At 43.2% G+C, this 25,198-nt stretch overlaps 1 protein-coding gene across 2 annotated transcripts in view; it reads left to right on the plus strand.

Moving 5' to 3' along the window:
- The first annotated feature begins 1,086 nt into the window (after positions 1-1,086).
- LOC133459513 (proto-oncogene DBL) overlaps positions 1,087-25,198 on the plus strand; it is a 31,773-nt gene continuing 7,661 nt past the window's right edge. The window contains exons 1-23 of one of the 2 annotated variants that reach the window (XM_061739527.1): positions 1,087-1,283; positions 4,403-4,537; positions 4,716-4,832; positions 4,983-5,132; positions 5,235-5,359; positions 5,946-6,060; positions 6,140-6,259; positions 7,698-7,889; positions 8,775-8,966; positions 9,041-9,221; positions 12,467-12,555; positions 12,734-12,834; positions 12,989-13,055; positions 13,146-13,261; positions 13,411-13,480; positions 13,605-13,697; positions 13,827-13,919; positions 14,518-14,643; positions 14,786-15,001; positions 19,992-20,084; positions 20,170-20,248; positions 20,475-20,520; positions 25,014-25,186. In XM_061739527.1, the coding sequence (XP_061595511.1) occupies positions 1,233-1,283; positions 4,403-4,537; positions 4,716-4,832; positions 4,983-5,132; positions 5,235-5,359; positions 5,946-6,060; positions 6,140-6,259; positions 7,698-7,889; positions 8,775-8,966; positions 9,041-9,221; positions 12,467-12,555; positions 12,734-12,834; positions 12,989-13,055; positions 13,146-13,261; positions 13,411-13,480; positions 13,605-13,697; positions 13,827-13,919; positions 14,518-14,643; positions 14,786-15,001; positions 19,992-20,084; positions 20,170-20,248; positions 20,475-20,520; positions 25,014-25,186 (2,740 nt within the window). In that variant the 5' untranslated portion in view covers positions 1,087-1,232. The remainder of the gene's footprint in view (positions 1,284-4,402; positions 4,538-4,715; positions 4,833-4,982; positions 5,133-5,234; positions 5,360-5,945; positions 6,061-6,139; positions 6,260-7,697; positions 7,890-8,774; positions 8,967-9,040; positions 9,222-12,466; positions 12,556-12,733; positions 12,835-12,988; positions 13,056-13,145; positions 13,262-13,410; positions 13,481-13,604; positions 13,698-13,826; positions 13,920-14,517; positions 14,644-14,785; positions 15,002-19,991; positions 20,085-20,169; positions 20,249-20,474; positions 20,521-25,013; positions 25,187-25,198) is intronic. The other variant, XM_061739528.1, reaches the window with a different exon arrangement.

Raw genomic sequence — 25,198 nt, forward strand, 5'->3', positions numbered from 1 at the left:
AAGGCTCCTAACTCAGCTGAAAGGTGAGTTGGAAGTGACAGAATATTGGTTTTCAAGCGCCATCTAGCGGACCCAGCGACACCACACCCTCGCAACCCTATAACCCTTTTCTTATTATCCTTTTTTCTTATTAAATGCAACCACTGTTGTTCCTGTATCCGGCTTGAAATAAAAACACATAAACACACAAAAAAATCAAGTACAAAAATATATAAAATCATTTTTTCCTTTTTTGGATGGGGGCGTGGCAGTCTACTATTCTTATAAATTATTACTTGATAACGATCACCTACATGAATATTTTTATTTTTTGTATTTATTTATTTTTTTTATTTTATGATAACCCAAAGTGACATAGGGGACAAACCCATTACACCAAGTGGACATAATACAGATACAAGATACAGACAGTGGACATACAGTACAAACAACAACAGAAGACAACATCGAGTTACAATGATATGTATCTAGGTGTGTGTGTGTGTGTGTGTGTGTGTGTGTGTGTGTGTGTGTGTGTGTAAATAATATAATGAAAGTAAATAAATAAATTAAGAACATTAATTTGAAAAATAAATAAATGAATAAATAAATACATAGATAATTATCATGTAGAGTGATAAAGTAATATATGTAATACTATAATAGCATATAATAATAATAATAATATCCTAATATAACATAATAATATTGCATGAATAATACTCTGGTGTGCAGATGTGTCCGTGAGTTGGGGGTGTTTTTTTATTTTATTTTTTTTTAATTTAACATTTGCAAAAAGTACAATGATTACAAATCTTCACATTATGCAATTTCAAGTTGAATTATAACATATAAAGAGTATAAATCAAATAAAAAAACAAAACAAAAAGCACAACACATTATAACCATCCTGGGGGGATGAAATTATAACAGAAAGCCAAAACATTTACATACATTTATGGTTTTGATTGCTTTTGAATTTGTAATTTGTTTTTGTGTAAGAATGTGGATTGAGTGGGGGGTGTTTGTGAACACAACTCTTGTGTGTTTGACGTCAGGTGAGCCCCCCCGTCCCCCCGTCCCCCCGTCCCCCCGTCCCCCCCACCGTCCCGGCCGCAGCAGCAGCGCTCTGCCGAGGAGCGCACCGAGCTGCCCGGACACTGCGGTGGAGGTGACCGCGCTCGCTGCCGTCGCCGCGTCCCGCTTCAGGCGTCCCGGGCCGGGCAGGACGGAGCAGGACACCGCCGGGAGCCATGGCCGAGTCCAACCCGCTGAGGGGCTTCCCCCGTCTGCGGCGGGCCGCGGTAAGCTCCGCCGGGGGGCTGGGAGGTGAGGGAGGAGGTGGGAGGATACTGCAGCAGAGAGGGGAGCTGCGCTCCATCACTGCTCCATCACTGCGACACACTGGATAGGATGGGCTCTTTAATACAACCCCTGAAATTACTATCGGTGTACAGACCGGCCGGAATCAGATATCACGTTAATGTTAGGAGTGTGTGTTGGGAGTGTGCTGGGGGATGAGGACAGGCCAATGACAAACGAGCGTGTTTGGACTGTAACTGCAGGTGCAGAGCAGCATGAGGCTGTTTCAGCTTCGGTACTGCAGGCTGAAGATGTGGAGTGTGCTTCCCCTCTTCATGAGTTTAGCTTACCTTTTAAATCAATGTAACACACATCTGACCACAGCTGTGCAATGCAGATGTTCTTACCGATATAGTTCCATCCATCATGTTTCCTGTGAGGGCAAGCATCAGGATTTTTTGTATAAAAGTCATAAGTGTAAGATGGAGTTGGTGGCAGGTCAGAAGTTTCCGGGAAGAGGCCACACAAGTGTAAGAGGCTCGCAGACAGATTCCAGTTATTTTGCATCAAGTTTTGCAATGTCTCCACAGCTCCTGGTACACTGGTTCTGCTCATCTGGATTAAAGAGAACCGTGGTTTCTCAGCTCACACAACCTGGACATATACTATTAATTAAGAGTAAAAGTTGACTGCAGACTGTAGACATTTTTTAGGAGAAATTTACAGAAGATGTGTGCATGCAAGGACAACTGTAAACATAACAATCCGCTTAGCAGGTCCATGTGGGCCGAATCTGGAGTCAGAGTGGGATACCGGGGCACAGAGCGGGAAAAGGCCGGGGGGGATTGGTTCCTCTGGGGTTTCAGTATTATATAGAAGGCAAAGGGGAAGCTAATGTGGGCCCGGTATGTGGTGTCCATCAGGGACACAAGTGGATTGACGTGCAGATTGTGTGAGTCATATGTTGTTTTTCACATTAGAAAACTAACCAGTTGGACTCCATCCAGAAAAACAGTTAATTCTCACTCAGAGTCCATTTGGCCTCTTGGGTGTTGTTGTTGGCAGTCCTCATCAGTTTAGGTGCCATTAGTGAATTTGACTCTGCAGCGGGGAAACTGTAGCGTTAATGCCAGCGGCGACAGCTTTCTGTTTCTACATAACATAAGCCCAGAGAAGGAAGTGTGAAGGCATGCAGGGATGTTGATGGCCGATAATGAGAATGAGAAGAATGACTAGAGAGTGGACTGAGGGAGTAAAGCCGGCTGCTGGGACGACAGAAACGCAGCAGAAAGCTAAAGAACTGCCGGAGTGACAGTGAAGGATGCTGATGCGGTGTGGAGCTCTACTAGACAACAGGATGAGCAGATATCAGCTGTCAGCTGATCCCACTGGCAGTCTGACTCCTGTTCTTATTCTACGGAGAAGAAAATCCACCCAACTCAGACAATGACGGTATTTTATGTAAAAATAATCACATCCCGAAAATAAGTTCATTCTATAACACTTTGTCTGCAGTCGTCAGTAGAGAAACGTTTGTTGTTTAGGAGAATGAGTCAGTCTTTAAGTCATACTACAGATCAGTCGGATTGATGTCTGGGCTTTGAGTTGACCTAACAAAGGCACTTCATTATTTATCATTGGTGTTTTTTTAGGAAAAATCTGGAAAATTATCATTTATACACCTCTCAGTTCTCCGGAGAACCGACACTGAGTCTCCCCAATAATTCCTTCAATTATGACCAATTCCCAAGAAGCTGCAGAATCCCCAATCAAGATGCTACCACCACCATGTTTTACTGTGGGAGTGGTCTTCCCAGATCGAAAGTGTTTTATACCAAAATAATTTTTTTTCCTTACTGGGAAAACATTTACCTTGTTCCCATGTGCCTGTTGCTGAATTTCAAATATATTTTCCTTTTCATTATAATCCAGGCTTTTCTTTTGTTGTTTTTATTGCCGTTTGGCCATTCGTCAGTGAAGTCCAGTTTCACGGCCGTGTGCTTATAAGTGGTCACATGGGAAGACAGTTCAACCTCAGTTTTGGAGCTCTCTGTACCTTTAGTCCCTGTTTTGACTGATGCCCTTCTCAGCATGTCTTAAAATTGTTGTTCTTTTTTGTCTGACATGTTTGGAGACCTCTGTGGTGCTGGTTGCTTGGTGGTGTTGCAGACAGAGGTTTTCAGGGGAAATATATATACTGAGAACACACAACAGGTTCCAGACACATGGTCTCAAGTAAACTAACTATTCAACCTCTGAAGATGGGCTTCCTTTGTGTGTGTGAAAAATAAAACACTGAGATCATAAGCATTTTACAAGGTACTGCACATTTAGAAAACAACTCCAAATCTTGTTTTTTGCTACAGTTTTGGAGAAATGTGTGAAACAATGTAGAAAAAAAGAAACATATTTGAAATGAATGTCTACAGGCCTGAAATCTTTCACATATAATATTAGTCAGAGTGGGAACAGCACTTATGTGTTTCTGTGAGGGCTGACAGAACTGAGACACCATTTCTGTTTCAGGGATATTTGTGATTTTCCAGCTCTTTGGGTTATTAAAGCAGCTTGAAGAAACTTTTAGGCATTGTTTGCTCAGTGGGTCCCCCTATAGGAATGGAGATTAGCCAACTTTAACATCACAATCTATGGTTTACTTTTGACCGACCGCTTCCATGGCCACTTTTCTCATGTGTCTTTACTTTCTTGAGCCTCTTAGTTGCCTTTTGGTCCATTGTTGTTGATGTGTGGCATAATACCGTAAACCAAAACACAGTTGTTGCATGAGCTGACCAGGACGGCAGTCCAAAGTTTAATTGACTGGTTTTTGCCCACAGTAGAGACAGCACACCAGCAGCTAGCTGATGCATCCTAAACGTTAGCAAAGGTTCCTTCAAATTATGTTGAGACTGATATTTCAACATGAAATGAAGTTATTTATGCTTCTTTAAAAAAAGTTTGGAAAATATATTTGAAAAAGGAGTTTTGTATAGTTTTATGATTGAAAAGCTTTGGAGATCAAGATTATACCAGCAGTTTGTGATTCCTCTGCAGTTGCATTTCTTTACCGTAAGAATGTCTGAACTATCTAAGCCACTAATTTTGTATTCACTTCTTTCAGACCTCGTTTCCGGGGAATCTGCATTTGGTCCTGGTGCTCCGTCCCACTGGCATGTCAAGCTCTGCCCCCAGTCCGTCCTCCAGCACTGACCTGGGCTTTCGCTTCAGCCAGAATGACTTCCTGTTGAAAATGCCGGTGCGTTTCTTTGTCCCTGTTCTCCAGAGCTGGGTCCTTCACTCCTCCGGGGCAACGCCAACGTTACTTCTGACATTCAGCATCATTTATTAGAACAGCTAATTTTCCCCCTGTTATGGTATCAGAAGAATCACCAGCCCAGTGGTTTTCAGATCCTTTATGCCTCTGCGTTTCCTAGGTGGTGATGCTGCGCTCCGTCAGCGACCTGCTCCGCTACATCGATGAAAACCACCTGGCATCAGACTTCACTGCAAAAGTGGAGTATTGCCAAAGCGACTGGCTTGTCCTCCGCTCGGTACGCTCTTCTGGAGGTGGTTCAGCTACCATTTCCTAGTGATGTTTGACATGAGAGGAATGAAGTAAGGTCACTATTGTTAAGACTACTGAAGGTTTGAAGTGTGTCCTATGTTTGTGTGTGTGTGTGTGTGTGTGTGTGTGTGTGCAGTCCATCGAGACCTTTGCAGTGACGGTGAAAGAGATCGCCCAGTTGCTGCAGCGGTTTGGATCTGAACTGTCTGAAACAGAACTTCCAGATGAAGCCAGTGCCATTGAATTCCTGCTGCACTCCCACACCCACCGATACCGGCAGATGAAGGTTTACCGCTCTTTTTTATGCGTCTCTTCCCTTCCCTCTTCCCCCTCCTCTAGTTTTCTGTGGTCGCACGGCTTTGTGAGTGTTTTGTTGTTGCTTTACCAGGACGATATCCGGGGTGTGCTGAAAGAGGGACGCCTGCTGGCGTCCAACCTGCAAACCGTCAAAACTGCGAAGAAAGACATAGAGGACGAGAGGGAAATACAAGTAGATATGGAAACTGTTCAAAGGTGCTTGACTGTGTTTAACTCTCCTGTAAAGACACATAGAAGCTCAATTTACAGCTCAGAAACTGAGTTTCATCTCCTTAAACCAGGGGTCGGCAACCAAAAGGTTGAAAGAGCCATATTGGACCAAAAACCAATATGTCTGGAGCCGAAAAAAATGAAAAGTCTTGTATAAGCCTTAGAATGAAGGCAAATGGCGAAAGGCGAAATGTCGAGAAAAAAGTCAAAATGTTGAGAAAAAAGTGGAAATGTCGAGATTAATGTTGAAGTACAATCTCGAGAAAAAAGTGGAAATGTTGAGAGAAAAAAGTCAAAATTTTGAGAGAAAAGTCGGAATGTTGAGAAAAAAGTCGAAAGGACAAAGGAAGAAAAAAAGAGGAAGAAAGAAAAAAGGAAAAAAAGAAAAAAAGAAGAAAAAAAGGAAAAAAAAAGAAGAAAAAAAAGTCAAACATTTTTGAAAAAGCTCCAGGAGCCACTAGGGCGGCGCTAAAGAGCCGCATGCAGCTCTAGAGCCGCAGGTTGCTGACCCCTGCCTTAAACCTTTATGTTAACAGACCGTCTCTGTCCCGCCCGTGCGTGTGTGTTTCAGGCTGCTGGCCCAGCTCAGGGACATGGAGGAAGCTTTTGATGGCTTCTTTGAAAAACACCACCTGAAGCTGCAGCAGTACCTGCAACTGCTGCACTATGAAATCAGCTTCCAGCAGGTGTGAAGGAAACATACAAACACAAGATAATTCAGCCCCGTGTTAGTCAGGAGACTGACACTGATGTGTGTGTTTGCAGATGGACGAGGTGCTGGAGTGGATCTCCGCCCAGGAGAAAGACATCGCCTCCGTGGGAACCACGGTGGTTCAGACTGAGCAGCTACTCAAAGACCTGCAGATCCTGGACAAGCGCGCTCAGGTCACGCACGAGCACACACAGCAACACGCACATCACTGGTGCTGAGATGAAAGGGACAGACATGTAAACCCTAACCCTAATAAAGTTCTTCCCTGTTAGCTGTTCTCACAACAAGAACCAGGGGTCCAGTCACAGGCTTTTTACTTAGGAAGGTTCCTGACTGAGTTACTCAAAAGTATTTAATTAGCAGTCACGATAAGAGCCAGACAAACTGCAAAGGAAATGAGCTTCACTGTTTCCTTCATGATCTCCTTTAGCACAGGATACATGGGACTGCTCTTAAGGAAAGAAAGAAGATAATTCTGTCTCTTATTTCCTTGAACGTTCAAAGTGAGTTTTTATAGTCATTCTTGCTAAGCTTCACATTATTCTCTGACAGGGAGATTTGGTGTTAGTTCATTTTTTCTAACAGCTCCTATGACCTCTAATGACCTCTGCACTGCACTTTTCCAATGTGAAAATATCGTCTAGATGTCATGTTGTATCATTACCGGAACAGCTCAGTCAGAGAGCTCGTCCAGAGAAAATGTGATCCTAAATGTCCCTCTAGAGAGTTTTACCTCTACGGTTGTATTGCTTTCCCCCGGAGTGTGAGAAGCATTCAGCGTGAGGGAATGTTAGCTCAGAAACAGGATACTGAGTGCAGTTCACACTATGACCACTGGTTTCATTCACAACAGGGATTTTTTCTAAGTGTTGCACTTAAAAACATGAATGCACAGAATTTAAGAGACAAAGTGTCTGTAGCAGTGTGAGTGCCACAGGGCCCGACCGACAGGATGGAGAGGACACAGAGCTTTGTGCAGAACCCTTTTATTTGCAATCAGAAGATCACCGCCACACGTGCACAAGCACAGCATCAGACATCAGGATCCCAGGCCCACCCGCTGCTGTCCAACTATGCCTTAAAAGGCAGGCAGGGTGGAGAGCGGCAGCCACCCAGGCGGATGGGACACAGGTGCGTGTGTCCCATCAACCTTTCCACCCTGCCACACACCTCCAACGCCAATCTCGCGCCGGGGTGGGAGATTGGCGTCGGGGGGTCGTCCCCGGCGTCGGCCCGACCGCCGAGGAAGCCGCTCTCGGGGCCGGGCCCATGGTGGCCTCGGGCCAAACGGGATCGAGAGCCCGACCGACAGGATGGAGAGGACACGGAGCTTGGTGCAGAACCCTTTTATTAGACCAGAAGAAACCCTCACACGTGCACAAGCACAGCATCAGACATCAGCATCCCAGGCCCACCCGCTGCTGTCCAGCTATGCCTTATAAGGCAGGCAGGGTGGAGGCGCGGCAGCCACTCAGGCGGATGGGACACAGGTGCGTGTGTCCCATCAACCTCTCCACCCTGCCACAGTGTCTTTCCTGTGTATCACGAATATCTCTTTCATCTGGGAACACATGCTGAATAATCCCTTTGATCCCCGTGTGTGTGCATCAGGAGGAGATGGCTCGTGCCCAGGTGGTGATCCTGCATGGCCACCAGCTGGCTGCTAACCACCACTACGCTCTGGCTCTCATCGTGCAGCGCTGCAACGAGCTGCGCCACCACTGTGATGTCATCACCACGGCCATACGGACCAAGCGGGCCTCGCTGCACCGGATACGAGACCTGCTGCTGCGCCTGGAACAGGTACGGTCGCTCCCAGGCTCAAAGACTCACGATAAAACTGATATCCAAGTTTAAACTTTCTTTTTTTGAACCTTTTTATTTATGCCCACAAATATCAAATACAACGTGAAATATAAAAACAAAGCAAATATACATCATAGTGTAATATATATATATATATATATATATATATATATATATATATATATATATATATATATATATATATATATATATATATATATATATATATATATATATATTTATTAATTACTTAAAAAAATAAAATTAAAATAATAATAATAATAATAATAATAATAATAATAATAATAATAATAATAATAATAATAATAATAATAATAATAATAAAAAAACGTAAGTGTGTAAGCATCAAAGTACAATCACTCTACCGATTTACTTTGCTTTCTGATCCATGTCCATGGCAGCTCGGAGCCATGCATCAACATCCATGGTGCCCATATATCAATAAATGAATCCATTTTCCATGACATAAACCTCATGAACCCTTTGCTGCCACTGCTCTGTCTTGGGGGGCTGTGGCTGTAACCATAGTACTGTTATTGTTTTTTACCTACCAAAAGTACTGTCCTCAATAAAGATGATTTATTTTGCCCCATTTGATATCCTGTAGGGACACCCAAAATAAATAACTTTGGATCAAGTTGTAGCTTTATCATCAAAATATGTTCGATTTCCCTTTCAATATCTTTCCAGTTCACCTGCAGTTTTGGGCAGGCCCTCAATATATGTGAGAGGTCTCCTGGTGGCCACGGCCCCTCCACCAAGTTTGAACTTTCAAGTCATTTTGAGTCAAAGAGATCGACATCACAAGTCACATAAATGTCTCAGGAGGATTTTATAATCTGTATAATCTTTTGTGAGCAGGCCCTTCGCTGGTGTGACGAGGGCGCCTATCTGCTGGCCAGTCAGATGGTGGACAAGTTCCAGACCCGAGAGGGCGCTCAGGAGGCGCTGCACTACCTGAGCTGCCACCAGGAGAGGGCGCCGTCCGTCCTGAGTTACAGCCAGGACACCCTGAGCCTGGAGTTCGAGGCCATCCTCTCCCCTCAGCTGCAGGTACCCAGCTGCTGCCGACGCTCACACTCACAGCACTCAAAGCCTACCCTGCTTTACACCTGCTCTCTTTACAGTCCCAGATCACCATGGTAACAGAGAAGCTGAACTCGGTGCAGTGTATGATGAGAAACAGAGAGCAATGTCTGAGGAAGCTGGCCGACCTGCAGGTCCGACCCATACAGCTGGTGGCCCCCAGGCCGGACTCGGACCAGAACGTGCTGCGATGCAAGTCCCCCCTCTTCTCCCCGAAGCACGGTACTCCCACTTCATCACTTCATCAGCCTCTGCTTCACCACAGTCGGCAGGATGAGTTGGTCCCAAAAACCAAACAATGTATTGTAGTTGACACCAGTTCAGAGTGGTTAAAGACTCAGATATCCCTCATTGATTATAATTTCACTCACCTCGGTGCCCTCCTTTAATGACATTAACATTTAGCTCAGGCTTTGGGTCCACCTTGTTTTATAGTATTGTTCCTTCCCTTAGAGCAGCGGTCGGCAACCCAAAATGTGGAAAGAGCCATATTGGACCAAAAACACAAAAAACAGATATGTCTGGAGCCGCAAAAAATGAAAAGTCTTGTATAAGCCTTAGAATGAAGGCAACACATGCTGAATGTATCTATATTAGTTAGAACTGGGGGAAGATTTCTTTTTTTAATTATGCACTTCGAGAAAAAAGTCAAAATGTCGAGAAAAAAATCGAAATGTCAAGATTAATGTTTTTTTTTTTTTTAACCTTGTCTGCACACATATTATTGATTGATACCATGACGGTAGAAACCAAAAGTGTATATGTGTGCATTATTACTATATTTAATATATATACATATATATACGCACACATATGCGTACACATACATAAATATACACATACAAACCCAGTGTTTTTTTTTTTTTTTTTTGGGGAGGGGGGGGGGGTGACGACCTCCACTGCCAATCCAGGAAGCAGGAACACACGGAGACACACGTCAAGCACTGGAAATCTGCAACAAAAAACCACAAACAAAGCACGAAACCGGCACGGAGCCAACCAAAACAATAACAGCAATCAACCTAAATCTTGAGATCTGATCGCAGTCTGAGCTAAGCTATCGCTACCGCTACCTAAACCCAAAAACTAGAGAGCCAGCATGCAGGTGAACAAGCCAGTGTGTATGTCTATGTGTGTGTGTGTGTATGTATATGATCATGCGTGTGTGTGTGTGTGTGTGTGTGTGTGTGTGTGTGTGTGTGTGTGTGTGTAAATGCATGTGACTAAGTGACTATATGTGTGTGTGTGTGTGTGTGTGTGTGTGTGTGTGTGTGTGTGTGTGTGTGTGTGTGTGTGTGTGTGTGTGTGTGTGTGTGTGTGTGTGTGTAATAAACCAAACAAAGCTCCACCTGAAGTGTATCTATAGTGGGGGAGGGGGGGGAGCAACCCCGCCACCCGCGAGACCAGAGGCCGACACGGAAGAGCCCGGAACCCAGGCCACCGGCAACCCCACAGAGGGGAGAAGTAGGAGGGAGGCAACCCACCGCCTGCGAGGCCCCCCCCCCCCCCCCCCGGCGGCGGCCGAGGGGGCCCGCGGGCGGGGCCCCCCACGGCGCGGGAAGAAGCAGCCAGGGATCCCGCGGCGGCGGACCGCGACCCAGGCAATCCCCGGCCACCCGGTCCGGGCCGGACACGCGGCCAGGAGGCCCTCACCCCTTCAGGCCAACGACCCCCACCCGGCAGGGGGCCAGCCTGCCCGGAGAGACAGAGGCGCCCCGGCCGCCGACGCGGGCAGGCGCACCCGTCCCCCACGAAAGTGGCCCTCCAAGACCAGAGGGGCGCCCCGCCGCAGAGGCAGCGTGGGGGACCGGAGACGGGCCCGGAGAGAGGGAACCCCCCAACAAGGCGACACCCGTGCAGGCCCGACAACGGAGGGCCCCAGACCCAGGCATCCCATTCATTCATCCATTCACCTATCCGATACCTATACTAATAATAATATAATATACTATACATAATAATAATACTAATAATAATAATAACCATCTTTGTATAATATAATATTCATAAATTATTAAGTTTTGATGTCCTGCCAATGGAGGCTCAAATCCTCCATGGCAGGACCCTTCCATACCGCATTCTCACCGACACCGACATACAATCACGCACCGTTTCCCCCTCCCCGGGGGGGTCCAGCACCGCCAGAAGGCACCCCAGGCTGCACGGCGGGCCCCGCCAGGCCCGGGTAACCCGACCCACCTGTCCCAGGCCAGTGAGGGAACGCGGGTGATGTGGGACCCCCTCCCGCCCCTGGTGTTGAGTGCGTGTGATTAATGCCATAAAAACAGGGAGGGGGGAGGGCCAAGTATCGATTGACACCGACCCCCCCCCCTCCCGAACTACGTGTCCTTGTCAAATGTATTTATTAAGTGTTGAATGTGCAGTGTCTATTTTGCTGTTAAAACCGTGAGGCGGGGAGTGCCGGGCCACACGGGACGGTGCCCCCCACGACCCGGACCCCCCGCCCTTCGCCTATGTGCGTATGAATCGTGTAGGGGGGGAAAGAGGGGGAGCGGAGGCCGAAGCCAGGAAGCAGGACCAGCAAAGCCGGCCCTGGTAAGACACCCGCGTCCCCCCACCGGCCGTCCAGTAGATGGGGGCCGGCCCTCCGAGCCGGGCCAGGGCCCCACCGTACCTCCAAGGGCGCCCCCGGCGCCGCCGGAGCCCCCAGACGGAGGGGGAAACGGTCCAACATCCTCCCATTCATACTGACAACATAAGACATAGATACCTGGGAATGGTGCCACACCGCCGTCGCGCCCGCCCGTGCACCCCCCGGTTAGGGGAGGCCCGCTCCCCGGACCCGGCCCCACCCCCCCCCGAGGCCACCCCGGCGGACACCCCAAGGGTCACGGAGTCCCCACATGTGCCCCCGCCCAGCGACGGAGGACCAAGGCAGCAATGCCCCCCCAGCGCAGACAGCCACCCCCCACCCAGGCAGGGCTGGGCCCTCCGGGTGGGACCCCCACGTCCACGGCCCAGCCCCCCCCGGGAGGCCCGGAGACGCCCCAGCCACAGCCCCCCGCCCGAGCCCTCCCCAGCCACCCCCCCCCCCACCGCCATGAGGCAACCCCCCCCACAGGCCCCCAAGGCCCCCACCGGCTAGGGACAGGGCCCCGCGAGATTAATGTTGAAGTACAATCTTGAGAAAAAAGTCAAAATTTCGAGAAAAAAGTCGAAATATCGAGATTAAAAAGGAAAGGAAAAAAGAAGAAAAAAGAGAAAAAAAGGAAAAAATAGAAAAAAAATAGAAAAAAAAGGAAAAAAGAAGAAAAAAAGAAAAAAGTAAAAAAAGAAAAAAAGAAGAAAAAAAGGGAAAAAAAAAGCTCAAACATTTTTGAAAAAGCTCCAGGAGCCACCAGGGTGGCGCTGAAGAGCCGCATGCGGCTCTGGAGCCGTGGGTTGCCGACCCCTGCCTTAGAGCATCACCATTCATGTTTGTGCATTTGTGTGACATTTCCCTGCAGGTGTAGACTTCAGCGTCTTGAACTCAAAGTTCTCCTTTGACCTGCTTCCTGGAAAAAAAGCCTCAAGGAAAAACAACAGCCAGCGCAAGGTGTGCTTTTTTAATATATATTCATATTTGTTGTATTATCCTTCACTGAACCTTGAAATAGATTTCAAAATTCGGACCTGGTTATACCTGTCAATTCTATCATTTGAAACTGTCTCACGTTTATTTATACTGTATTTATTCATGTGTCCAAGTTGACAGATTTGTTTCATCCTGTCAGATTGAGGTGATGCATGATTACCAAGGCAACCGCAGCAGTTTATATGGCCCCAATCCTGAAACGGATTCAGAGGCAGAGGACAATCCAGAGCAGGCCACACGGTATGTAATCAACGTATCCCTGACCTGAAATGATTGGCCCTGTGTGCTGCTATACTGTATGTGAGCGAGCCATTATAGCAGCCCATCCCAGCTCTTTTTGTCCCAGTCGCATGAAGATCTTTAACAATTTATCCGTCATATTCACTCTTTTCAGCCACATTATGAAGGAGCTGATAGCTACAGAGAGGATCTACGTGGATGAGCTGCTCTCTGTCCTTCTGGTGAGACTGCCTTTGCCAGAAACAGCAGTGAGCAATGTTTCTAATTCAGCACTTTCTGATTTCCTGCCTCGCCTCACCTTCTCTCATCAGGGGTACAGGGCAGAGATGGAGGACCCGTCCATGTCTCATCTCCTTCCCCCAGCTCTCAGCAGCCAGAAGGATGTTCTGTTCGGCAACATGCCAGAGATTTACCAGTTCCACAGCAGGCAATACACACACACACACACACACACACACACACACACACACACACACACACACTGAGCTCACGCGCTGTGTCCGAGTCGTCCTTGTCTTCCTGTGTTTTTACCTCCATCTAATTACACGTCACTTTCATTTTGGGGTTTCAATTCAGGATCTTCCTCCAAGATCTGCAGAGTTGCCTGGAGGCTCCGGAGCGCGTGGGGGCCTGCTTTCTGCAGCGGGTGAGAAATACTATCAGAGATGTGAGGACTTTTTCTGAAGCTGTCTAAAACAACACACTGAAAGTGTTAAATGTGTGTGTGTGTGTGTGTGTGTGTGTGTGTGTGTGTGTGTGTGTGTGAGCAGAAGGAGAAGTTCAAGGTGTATGAGCGGTACTGCCAAAACAAACCTCGCTCAGAGTTGCTATGGAGACAGTGCTCTGATTCGCCCTTCTTCCAGGTACAGTAGCTGCACATGTGTAACACTATCTAACACTGTGCATGTTTTCAATTAAAAATCATGAAAGCTGAAAAATCATTTAAAAGTGATTGTTTAATTTCTCTGTCCGTGTCTCTTGGCTCTCTGCAGGAGTGTCAGAAGAAGTTGGACCAGAAGCTGGGTCTTGATTCTTACCTCCTGAAACCCATCCAACGGCTCACCAAGTACCAGCTGCTTCTCAAGGTTTTGCTCACACAGAGTCACGACTGCATGGATGATGAAAAGGTTTAGGTTGCGGTCACAATCACAGGAGCGTTTGAGAGCTTTTGAGGTTCATCCTTTGTGGAAATCAAATTTTGTGTTCTCCGATTGTTCAAAAACACAAGGCAGAACGATAATAATGTAAGATGATGACATGTGCACGCATTGTGCTTTGTATATAGTATATAGCACATTCACCAAACCTCCTCTAAACTCAACAGCAATAAAAAAATAAACATCAAAAATTTACATGTCCATGAACTGACAAATTAATACAACTCATTCATCTCATTGAAGCTCCTTTTCTTTACCACAAACCAGCAGCTCTGCGTTAATACATGTCAGGTGGACACATCGCTCTTCATTCATTGATTCTGTTTGAAAAAAGACATTGATGCACGAACGGAGATGTGGTGGTACAAAACGATCCCGGCCACAGCCCAGGAGACGAGCTGAGGACAGGCAGATTGCATTTACTCAGATGTCAGAACGGCAGACAAGCCAGCAGTGATTTTGTTTCCTCAGATTAGATAAAGGAGGAACCGCTGACATGTCTTCCTGTGTGTCTGTCTTTGCTCAGGAGCTTCTGAAGCAGTGTGTGGAGCAGCGATACCGCTGCGAGCTGCAGGAGGCGCTCAGCTCCATGCTGGAGCTGGTTAAGTCCGTCAACGACTCCATGCATCAGACAGCCATCACTGGATATCAGGTACCAGCCAATTAAAGGCGTGAAGTAAGGACAGAGGGAGGGGTTCACATCCCTGGATACCAGACCATCATCGCATATTTTTGCTGTTGACCAAAATAGAGTATCTGAAACAGTCCCGTGTGTGTTCCTGTCTCCGGCTCAGGGGGATCTCAGCCAGCTGGGCCGCGTGGTGATGCAGGGCGGCTTCAACGTTTGGATCAGCCACAAACGGGCAGCGGTGCGAATGAAGGAGCTGGCCAGATTCAAACCCATGCAGAGACACCTCTTCCTCTACGAGCACGCCATGCTCTTCTGCAAACGCAGGGACGAGGACAACCAAGACAGGACGCCCTTCTACAGCTTCAAGTCCTGCCTCAGAGTAACACATCATGATTCAATTCAATTTGATCTATATCGCGTCTAGTACAACAGAAGTTGCCCTGAGCAATTATTACATAAACATAAAGAATGGCAGGGGGAGCTGAGGCTGCAGACCAGCACAACAAACTACAAGAACAATGGAGAACAATGGTGGTGATGAGATACTTATAATTAATAACTGAGAAAGGAAAGGAAAGAGAAGGAGGGTGAGGGGCACCGCCCAGTGGATCATGTTGGAGTCCCCCTGCCGCTAACTAGAGGTTTACTGACACTAACTAGAGGTTTACTAACACCAGCTAGAGGTTTACTGACACTAACTACAGGTTTACTAACACTAACTAGAGGTTTACTAACACTAACTAGAGGTTTACTGAACACTAACTACAGGTTTACTAACACCAGCTAGAGGTTTACTAACACTAACTAGAGGAAAACACTAACTAGAGGTTTACTAACACTAACTAGAGGTTTACTAACACTAACTAGAGGTTTACTAACACTAACTAGAGGTTTACTAAACACTAACTAGAGGTTTACTGACACTAACTACAGGTTTACTAACACTAACTAGAGGTTTACTAACACTAACTACAGGTTTACTAACACTAACTAGAGGTTTACTAACACCAACTAGAGGTTTACTAACACTAACTAGAGGTTTACTAACACCAGCTAGAGGTTTACTGACACTAACTAGAGGTTCACTAACACTAACTAGAGGTTTACTAACACCAGCTAGAGGTTTACTAACACTAACTAGAGGTTTACTAAATACTAACTAGAGGTTTACTAACACTAACTAGAGGTTTATTAAACACTAACTACAGGTTTACTAACACTAACTACAGGTTTACTAAACACTAACTACAGGTTCACTAACACTAACTAGAGGTTTACTAACACCAGCTAGAGGTTTACTAACACTAACTAGAGGTTTACTAAATACTAACTAGAGGTTTACTAACACTAACTAGAGGTTTACTAACACTAACTAGAGGTTTACTAAACACTAACTACAGGTTTACTAACACTAACTAGAGGTTTACTAAACACTAACTAGAGGTTTACTAATACTAACTAGAGGTTTACTAACACTAACTAGAGGTTTACTAACACTAACTAGAGGTTTACTAACACTAACTAGAGGTTTACTAAACACTAACTACAGGTTTACTAACACTAACTAGAGGTTTACTAAACACTAACTACAGGTTTACTAACACTAACTAGAGGTTTACTAACACTAACTAGAGGTTTACTAAACACTAACTAGAGGTTTACTAACACTAACTAGAGGTTTACTAAACACTAACTACAGGTTTACTAACACTAACTAGAGGTTTACTAAACACTAACTAGAGGTTTACTAACACCAGCTAGAGGTTTACTGACACTAACTACAGGTTTACTAACACTAACTAGAGGTTTACTAACACTAACTAGAGGTTTACTAACACTAACTAGAGGTTTACTAAACACTAACTAGAGGTTTACTAACACCAGCTAGAGGTTTACTGACACTAACTACAGGTTTACTAACACTAACTAGAGGTTTACTAACACCAGCTAGAGGTTTACTAACACTAACTACAGGTTTACTAACACTAACTAGAGGTTTACTAACACTAACTACAGGTTTACTAACACTAACTAGAGGTTTACTGACACTAACTACAGGTTTACTAACACTAACTAGAGGTTTACTAACACCAGCTAGAGGTTTACTAACACTAACTAGAGGTTTACTAAATACTAACTAGAGGTTTACTAATACTAACTAGAGGTTTACTAACACTAACTAGAGGTTTACTAATACTAACTAGAGGTTTACTAAACACTAATTAGAGGTTTACTAATACTAACTAGAGGTTTACTAACACTAACTAGAGGTTTACTAACACTAACTAGAGGTTTACTAACACTAACTAGAGGTTTACTAAACACTAACTACAGGTTTACTAACACTAACTAGAGGTTTACTAAACACTAACTAGAGGTTTACTAAACACTAACTACAGGTTTACTAACACTAACTAGAGGTTTACTAACACTAACTAGAGGGTTACTAACACTAACTAGAGGTTTACTAACACTAACTACAGGTTTACTAACACTAACTACAGGTTTACTAACACTAACTAGAGGTTTACTAACACCAGCTAGAGGTTTACTAACACTAACTAGAGGTTTACTAACACCAACTAGAGGTTTACTAACACTAACTAGAGGTTTACTAAACACTAACTAGATGTTTACTAACACTAACTAGAGGTTAACTAATACTAACTAGAGGTTTACTAACACCAGCTAGAGGTTTACTAAACACTAACTAGAGGTTTACTAACACCAGCTAGAGGTTTACTAAACACTAACTAGAGGTTTACTAACACTAACTAGAGGTTTACTGAACACTAACTAGAGGTTTACTAACACTAACTAGAGGTTTACTGACACTAACTAGAGGTTTACTAAACACTAACTAGAGGTTTACTAACAACAACTAGAGGTTTACTAACACTAACTAGAGGTTTACTAACTCTAACTAGAGGTTAACTAAACACTAACTACAGGTTTACTAACACTAACTAAAGGTTTACTAACACTAACTAGAGGTTTACTAACACTAACTAGAGGTTTACTAATACTAACTAGAGGTTTACTAACACTAACTAGAGGTTTACTAATACTAACTAGAGGTTTACTAAACACTAATTAGAGGTTTACTAATACTAACTAGAGGTTTACTAACACTAACTAGAGGTTTACTAACACTAACTAGAGGTTTACTAACACTAACTAGAGGTTTACTAAACACTAACTACAGGTTTACTAACACTAACTAGAGGTTTACTAAACACTAACTAGAGGTTTACTAAACACTAACTACAGGTTTACTAACACTAACTAGAGGTTTACTAACACTAACTAGAGGGTTACTAACACTAACTAGAGGTTTACTAACACTAACTACAGGTTTACTAACACTAACTACAGGTTTACTAACACTAACTAGAGGTTTACTAACACCAGCTAGAGGTTTACTAACACTAACTAGAGGTTTACTAACACCAACTAGAGGTTTACTAACACTAACTAGAGGTTTACTAAACACTAACTAGATGTTTACTAACACTAACTAGAGGTTAACTAATACTAACTAGAGGTTTACTAACACCAGCTAGAGGTTTACTAAACACTAACTAGAGGTTTACTAACACCAGCTAGAGGTTTACTAAACACTAACTAGAGGTTTACTAACACTAACTAGAGGTTTACTGAACACTAACTAGAGGTTTACTAACACTAACTAGAGGTTTACTGACACTAACTAGAGGTTTACTAAACACTAACTAGAGGTTTACTAACAACAACTAGAGGTTTACTAACACTAACTAGAGGTTTACTAACTCTAACTAGAGGTTAACTAAACACTAACTACAGGTTTACTAACACTAACTAAAGGTTTACTAACAACAACTAGAGGTTTACTAACACTAACTAGAGGTTTACTAACTCTAACTAGAGGTTAACTAAACACTAACTACAGGTTTACTAACACTAACTAGAGGTTTACTATAACTAACTAGAGGTTTACTAACACCAGCTAGAGGTTTAATAACACTAACTAGAGGCTTACTAACACTAACTAGAGGTTTACTAACACTAACTAGAGGTTTACTAAACACTAACTAGAGGTTTACTGACACTAACTAGAGGTTTACTAAACACTAACTAGAGGTTTACTAAACACTAACTAGAGGTTTAATAACACTAACTATAGGTTTACTAAACACTAACTAGAGGTTTACTAAACACTAACTATAGGTTTACTAAACACTAACTAGAAATTTACTAAACACTAACTAGAGGTTTACTAAACACTAACTAGAGGCTTTACTAAACAGAAATGTTTTAAGTTTAGTTTTAAAGGTGGAGGTGGAAGTCTGGCCCTCGGCAGGAGGGTCCCCCCTGATGAGCCTGGTCCTGCTCAAGGTTTCTTCCCTCCTAAAGGGGAGTTTTTCCTTGCCACTGTTTGGCTTAAGGTTTTTCTCCCACTAGGGGAGTTTTTTACCTGCCATTGTTTATGTAATAACTGCTCGGGGGTCATGTTCTGGGTATGGGTCTCTGTAAAGCGTCTAGAGACAACTCTGTTGTATTAGACGCTATATAAATAAAATTGAATTGAATTGAATTGAGGTGGTGTCAGCCTCCTTAACCCAGATTGGAAGTTGGTTCCATAGTAATGGTGCCTGATAGCAGAACGCCCGCCCTCCAAATCTACATTTAGATACTCTAGGAACTACGAGTAAACCTGCACTCTGTTAGGAACATAAGGAACCATCAGGTCTTGCAAATATCGCGGAGCTAGGCTGTTTTTGCTTTATACGCTAGTAATAACATTTTGAATTGGAGTTTTACGGGGACCAGTGGAGCGAGGCTAACACTGGAGAGACGTGGTCTCTCCTGCTGATTCCTGTCAGCACTCGTGCTGCTGCATTCTGGATCAGCTGGAGCCTATTCAGCAAATTACTTGGACATCCTGCTAACAACACATTACAGTAATCTAGTCTAGAAGATACAAACGCATGAACTAGTTTTTCTGCATCACTCTGCGAGAGGATTTTCCTTATCTTTGCAATATTACGGAGATGGAAAAAAGCTGTTTTACAAACCTGATTAATTTACAGTTTAAACGATAAATCCTGATTGAAAACAACACCAAGGTTTCTCACAGTTGCACTGGAAGCCATCGCAACACCATCTAATCCCTTTCTAAAATGACTTTTGACCAAAAATAATAACCGTTTGTTTTATCGGAATTTAGAAGCAAAAAAAGCAAAAAAACTCACGATCCATTCATGCTAGGGGAAATCCCTGACCACCATGAGCTCAGCATATTTGCAAACCATTTTTGATCTGACCTTTTACTTGACAGGCGGCAACATGTGGCTGTGAAATATGACTTCTTTCTGTTTTATTTTCCACAGATGAGTGCAGTGGGAATCACAGACACTGTGAAAGGAGATGTGAAGAAATTTGAAATCTGCTACAGTGGTAGAGAAGTGGTGTACATAGTCCAGGTATTGGATCTGCTGTTGTTCTGCTGCGTTGTAAGTGTAACTGCACAGACCGCCAGCGTGTAACAGCCTGTGCTCGTCCATCTAGGCTCCTACGATGGAAGTCAAAGTCGCCTGGTTGACAGAGATCCGAAAAATTCTCACCAATCAACAGAAACTACACCAAGGTTTCTATCAATTTCTATCTTTTTTTCCATCTGAAATGCCTGATGTATAGTTGTTGAAATGATTTAAAAAACTCTTTATGCAAAAGTTAACTGATGTGCAGTTCTAGCTTCTGCCGTCAGCCAACAGCTTTTGCGCTTTTCTGTTCTTTGTGTTTTTAACCTTTAATTTAGAGTTGTGTATTTCTAATTCTCTTTAATTTAACCCCGTGTCATCTCTTTTTCTCAGACGACCCTCCTTCTCTTCCCCTTTCAGACAATTCTCTCTCTGACAGGTAATTATCACTGCATGAACTCAACGGATAAAAGCATCCGTTAAACACAACGTTACGTCATGTAACTATAAAATGTACTTTGTCATTTATTGTGTGCCTGAAGTCCATCACTAATGATGGTCTTCTTGGAACACCCTTGAAACTCTTTGATAGTAAAACCAGATTTTAGCGACTAAAGGAGTCGTTTGCACGCCTGTGTTTGTTGAATTCCAGCATCTCAAAGACGAGCTGTAGGGGGTGGTTTATAGTGGTGACGCTTGGGTCGACCTGAACTGAGTTTGTTTGTACAAGACAATTCAAAGAGCTTTACATAAAAGGATGAAAAAAAACATTAAAAAGTAAAAGAGTTTAAAAGCAAAAATAAAAGACAGTAAGACATAAGTTAAAAAAATGAAACAAATGAGATGCAAGTACTAAAGGTTGTGGTGCATTATGGGGGATTCCTGAAATACAGCAGTAAATAAAAAGGTTTTCAACTTTGACTTGGAGCAAATGAGAGATTCAGCAGCCCTGATGCATTCTGGGAGTTTGTTCCGCAGGTGATTGAGCATTAAAGCTGAACGCTGCCTCACCGTGTTGGGTTCAGATGACCACATACACACTACGAAGGAGTTTGTGGTTATCTGGGAGGTCAGGATCAAAAGAAAAAGAAAACACTGGGGTAGGAGCTGAAGACCGGGGAGTAAAAACCGCCATGCCTTTGAGAAAAGTAAACTGTAAAAACTATTTTTAGAGATTGCCTCTGAAGACGGCAGCAGTGCCGATCTGATTAAACATCCTAAAGACGACGGTACGGCAGTGAGAATCTCCCCACGCATCATGCAGTACCCTCAGCTATGATGGGTTTTACACACGTATACAAATATATTCTATAAAAAAGGAGATTTGGTGATATGATATCTCAAAGTCAGAAGAACCTGTAAAAAACAGTGTGGAAAATAGTAAGAAATAAAAAATCCTTTTGACTTTGACTTTATGAAATCAAGTTATTTAATATTTTATTTTATAAATGTAAATAATTTTTTTTTTAATAACACATCATTTGCTGCATTTCAGCCTTAACCTAATTTGAAAAGCAGTTGCAGGGGCAATTTAGAGCTACTGACTGTTAAAAATAACACTGGTGTTACTTAAAACAGATGATGTCACTGAGGAATGAAAAATTGGCAGCGATTTAAAGCGTCTGATATATATTCATATGCAGAGATTCAAGCGCACTAAACAATTTATGGTATATGAAGGAACTCCAGTGTGACGGGCGAAGCTGCCAGATTAAGTTGGACGCCAGTAATATTTGAAGCCTTAGCCAACACTAAGAACTGTCAGTGTCCTTGGCAAAGGCGTTTAACACTTCTGTTATGACAGCAAGTCAGGAATACTCAGGACTGAGACTCTCATTAGGGGTAAATGTAGACTCGAAAGGCTGGAATGGATGTATATAACAGTTTAATATGATTGTATGAAAATAATTGTGCTTCGCTTCAAATATTGTGGCTCTATCAAACTTTTATCAAACTGTGTTATCGATTTATCTCTTTTATTATAAATAACTATTTATCTTTATGTCAGAATCTGTTTTGCAGCTGTGATGAGTGTTGCTGGTTTTCAACAATTACAAACTAATAATCTCTAGGTTTCCCAGAGTAAACTCTTTAGCAACTTAAATGACTAACCACTGCATAAGCTGCTTAAACCGTGAGTTAGACAGCAATGTTATTGATCCTCAATGATTATGAGTTTTATACATTAGACACTTTTTTAGAAATCTGTGAAATGGATAAAAAAATCAAAACAAACTTTTAGTATTGGTCGAGTTTTTCAGTTGCTTTCCAGTTTGTTGGTATTAATGCCTCTTCAGGACGGTGTCAACGATGCTACTTTAAATGGCCTTTGTGGGCTTGTGCTAATGAAGTTATTTTGAGAAGTGAAGTCGGTGAAGTGGTTGATGAAGTGGTTGCATGTACTGTAGCATGCTCTGAATTTGATGAATGTTTTCAACATATAATTTTTTTTTTTTCAGAACATTATGATAATAATGCAGGGCATTATTATGTTTTGTAAACAGATTCCATGTAAAAAACTAAACCAACAGTGCTGTTTCCACTACATATTGCTAGAATCCCCCCAAAATGCCTGATTTATTATAATTTGCCAAAAACTGGAGAAAAAAGACCAAAACAAATTAATAACGAGAAAAAAAAGCCCTTGGAAATTTCTGGTTTTGTGCAGGACGGTAAAACATAGTAAAACAGAGAGATGAGATGAAGAAAGGAAATAATTTAAAATGACATTGTCAATGACATACTCTGAAGGACAAGAGTCTAAATATGCACAAAAAGTCAAAACACAAGAAAATAAATCACAAGGAGATAAACATATAGGCCAACAGGTTGTGAAATGTGTATGGACAACAGACTGGAAAAGGGAGGAGAGCGGACATAGAATCAGAATCAGAATCAGCTTTATTGGCCAGGTTCGAACATTGTCCAACAAAGAATTTGACTCCGGTAATTTCGCTCTTTGGTATTAAAAATAAACAATAAACAAATAAACAATAAATAAATGTGGTATTTCTATGTACAGTATAAACATTTTAAAAGTGCAGCAGTTTGAGGTAGTGAGAAGGACAGTTCTGAATAAAAATAAGAATAAGTATAACCTATTTACAATTTTAACAGACAAATTATACAAAAAATACAAGAAAAAATTATACAAAAGAAATACAAAAAGTGAGAGGTGCAGCAGAGTGAGGCAGACTTTTTTTTTTTTTTTTTATTGCACGTGTTTGGTTACTCTGAGACTGTTATTTGTGAGAGTTCATCAGAGCAACCGCTTGGGGGAAGAAACTGTCCCTGTGTCTGGAGGTTTTAGCGCACAGAGCTCTGTAGCGCCGTCCAGAGGGGAGGAATTGGAACAGGCTGTGTCCCGGGTGTGAGGGGTCTGCAGAGATTCGACCTGCCCGTTTCCTGGTCCTGGACCGGTACAGGTCGTCGATAGATGGGAGGTTAGTCCCAATTATCCTCTCTGCAGACCTGATTGTCCGTTGCAGTCTGTGCCTGTCCAGTTTGGTGGCTGATCCAAACCAGACAGTGAGGGAAGAGCAGAGAACAGACTGGATGATGGCAGAGTAAAAGGTGATCAGCAGCTGCTGTGGCAGGTTAAACTTCCCGAGACACACATTCAAGCATTACCAAAGTGTGGTTTATGCTTTTCTGCTGAACCAATGAGGTATATTGACCTTAGAGGGGAGCCATACGCCGCAACCTCCATCGTAGCCTGACGTGCACTTATCCAGAAATGTAGCTGGCCATTGGGTTCAAAAGGGACCACAACAAATATAGCTGGCCTGCTTGGATGCGTTTACGTATTTCCTGTAAATACTTCCTAATTGTTTTCAAGCCAGGTAGATTGATAAATTACTACAGAGTCTGTAAAAATTAATGTTGCTCAACATTAGTCAGCTTTAACTTACAGCTAGACATGCTTCATTTGCTCCAGCCCTAGGTAAAAGAAGTAAAGGGAAGTTCAGCACTGCAAGCTACAGCGCTGCAGAAGAGAAGCGACAGCACCACCCAGTGGTGGGTGGTGCAATTACAGAGGGACAGGAACATTCAAGAACAGGCCGGAGTTGCCACATAGAACCAGAAATCCTACTTAGCAAGAGATAAGCTGGAAATATCAAGATAAACAAGTAAAAAAGGGAGGAAACAGTATAAAGACAGAAAGTAAAACAGTACAAGACGCACATGTTGAATATAATTAGGAAGCACAGAGAAAAACCTAAACTCAGTGAATAATAAAGTACAGTAAAACCCAACAAGATGACAGAACCAACAGGGTTGAATTGAAGGCGGTGAAAAGGTTGTTAACGGTGTACTGGCAGTGTTGGTTTGTTCTTATCATGGAATTTATAGAAAATATTGACTTAACCTAACATTTTACTTTCATTTAAACTCATTCAAGTATCTAACAAAGAGCAGCCTTGTCTTGTGACACTTCTTGATTTTTACACTGGATACTAATGACTGTCACTTTGAATGATTGTGTCCACAACATAACTGAACCTCACAAGGTAATTGTAAGTAAATGAAGCGTTTCTGCTTTTTTTAGCAGATGGGTGAGCTTGAATCAATCAGTTTTGATTTCTTTATGTTTCGTAGACCTAATAAAACAAACTCCACCCATTTACTACTTAAAGCTAGTTAACATGGACTGTGAACTGTTTGTAAATGCCATGTAATCAGAACTTGGTATGTGCGTGTAGAATGTGGTTTACACAAAATGATGGAGCCATATATTGCAGTGATCTGATTTAATCAATACTTGTTTCTGAAATCAAACACTGAAATATATGTGACGGAGAACTGAGTGGAATGCTTAACTAATCTAGTGAATGTGGATGAGTTACAAGCTCGTTTTGTGACACAGTGGTTGTTGTTTGTTGTCGTTCTGTTTGTTTTGCCCGTTTCTTTGTTTCCGTGGTCATGCCATAGTGCATCAGAGATGTGTGTGTCGTGGGCCGGCCCGTCGGTGGGAGGCTGCTCAGCGTGTCTTCCTGTTCCTCACAGCTCCCTGGCAATGAGCCACTCCCATGGGTTCAGAGCGGAGGATTCCCCTCACTCCAGCCACGGCCACTCAGAGCCCGTGGTCCACTCACCTCAACGCAGTGAGTTCTGGC

This window comes from Cololabis saira, chromosome 14 (genome assembly GCF_033807715.1).
Source record: "Cololabis saira isolate AMF1-May2022 chromosome 14, fColSai1.1, whole genome shotgun sequence".
Taxonomy (NCBI): domain Eukaryota; kingdom Metazoa; phylum Chordata; class Actinopteri; order Beloniformes; family Belonidae; genus Cololabis; species Cololabis saira.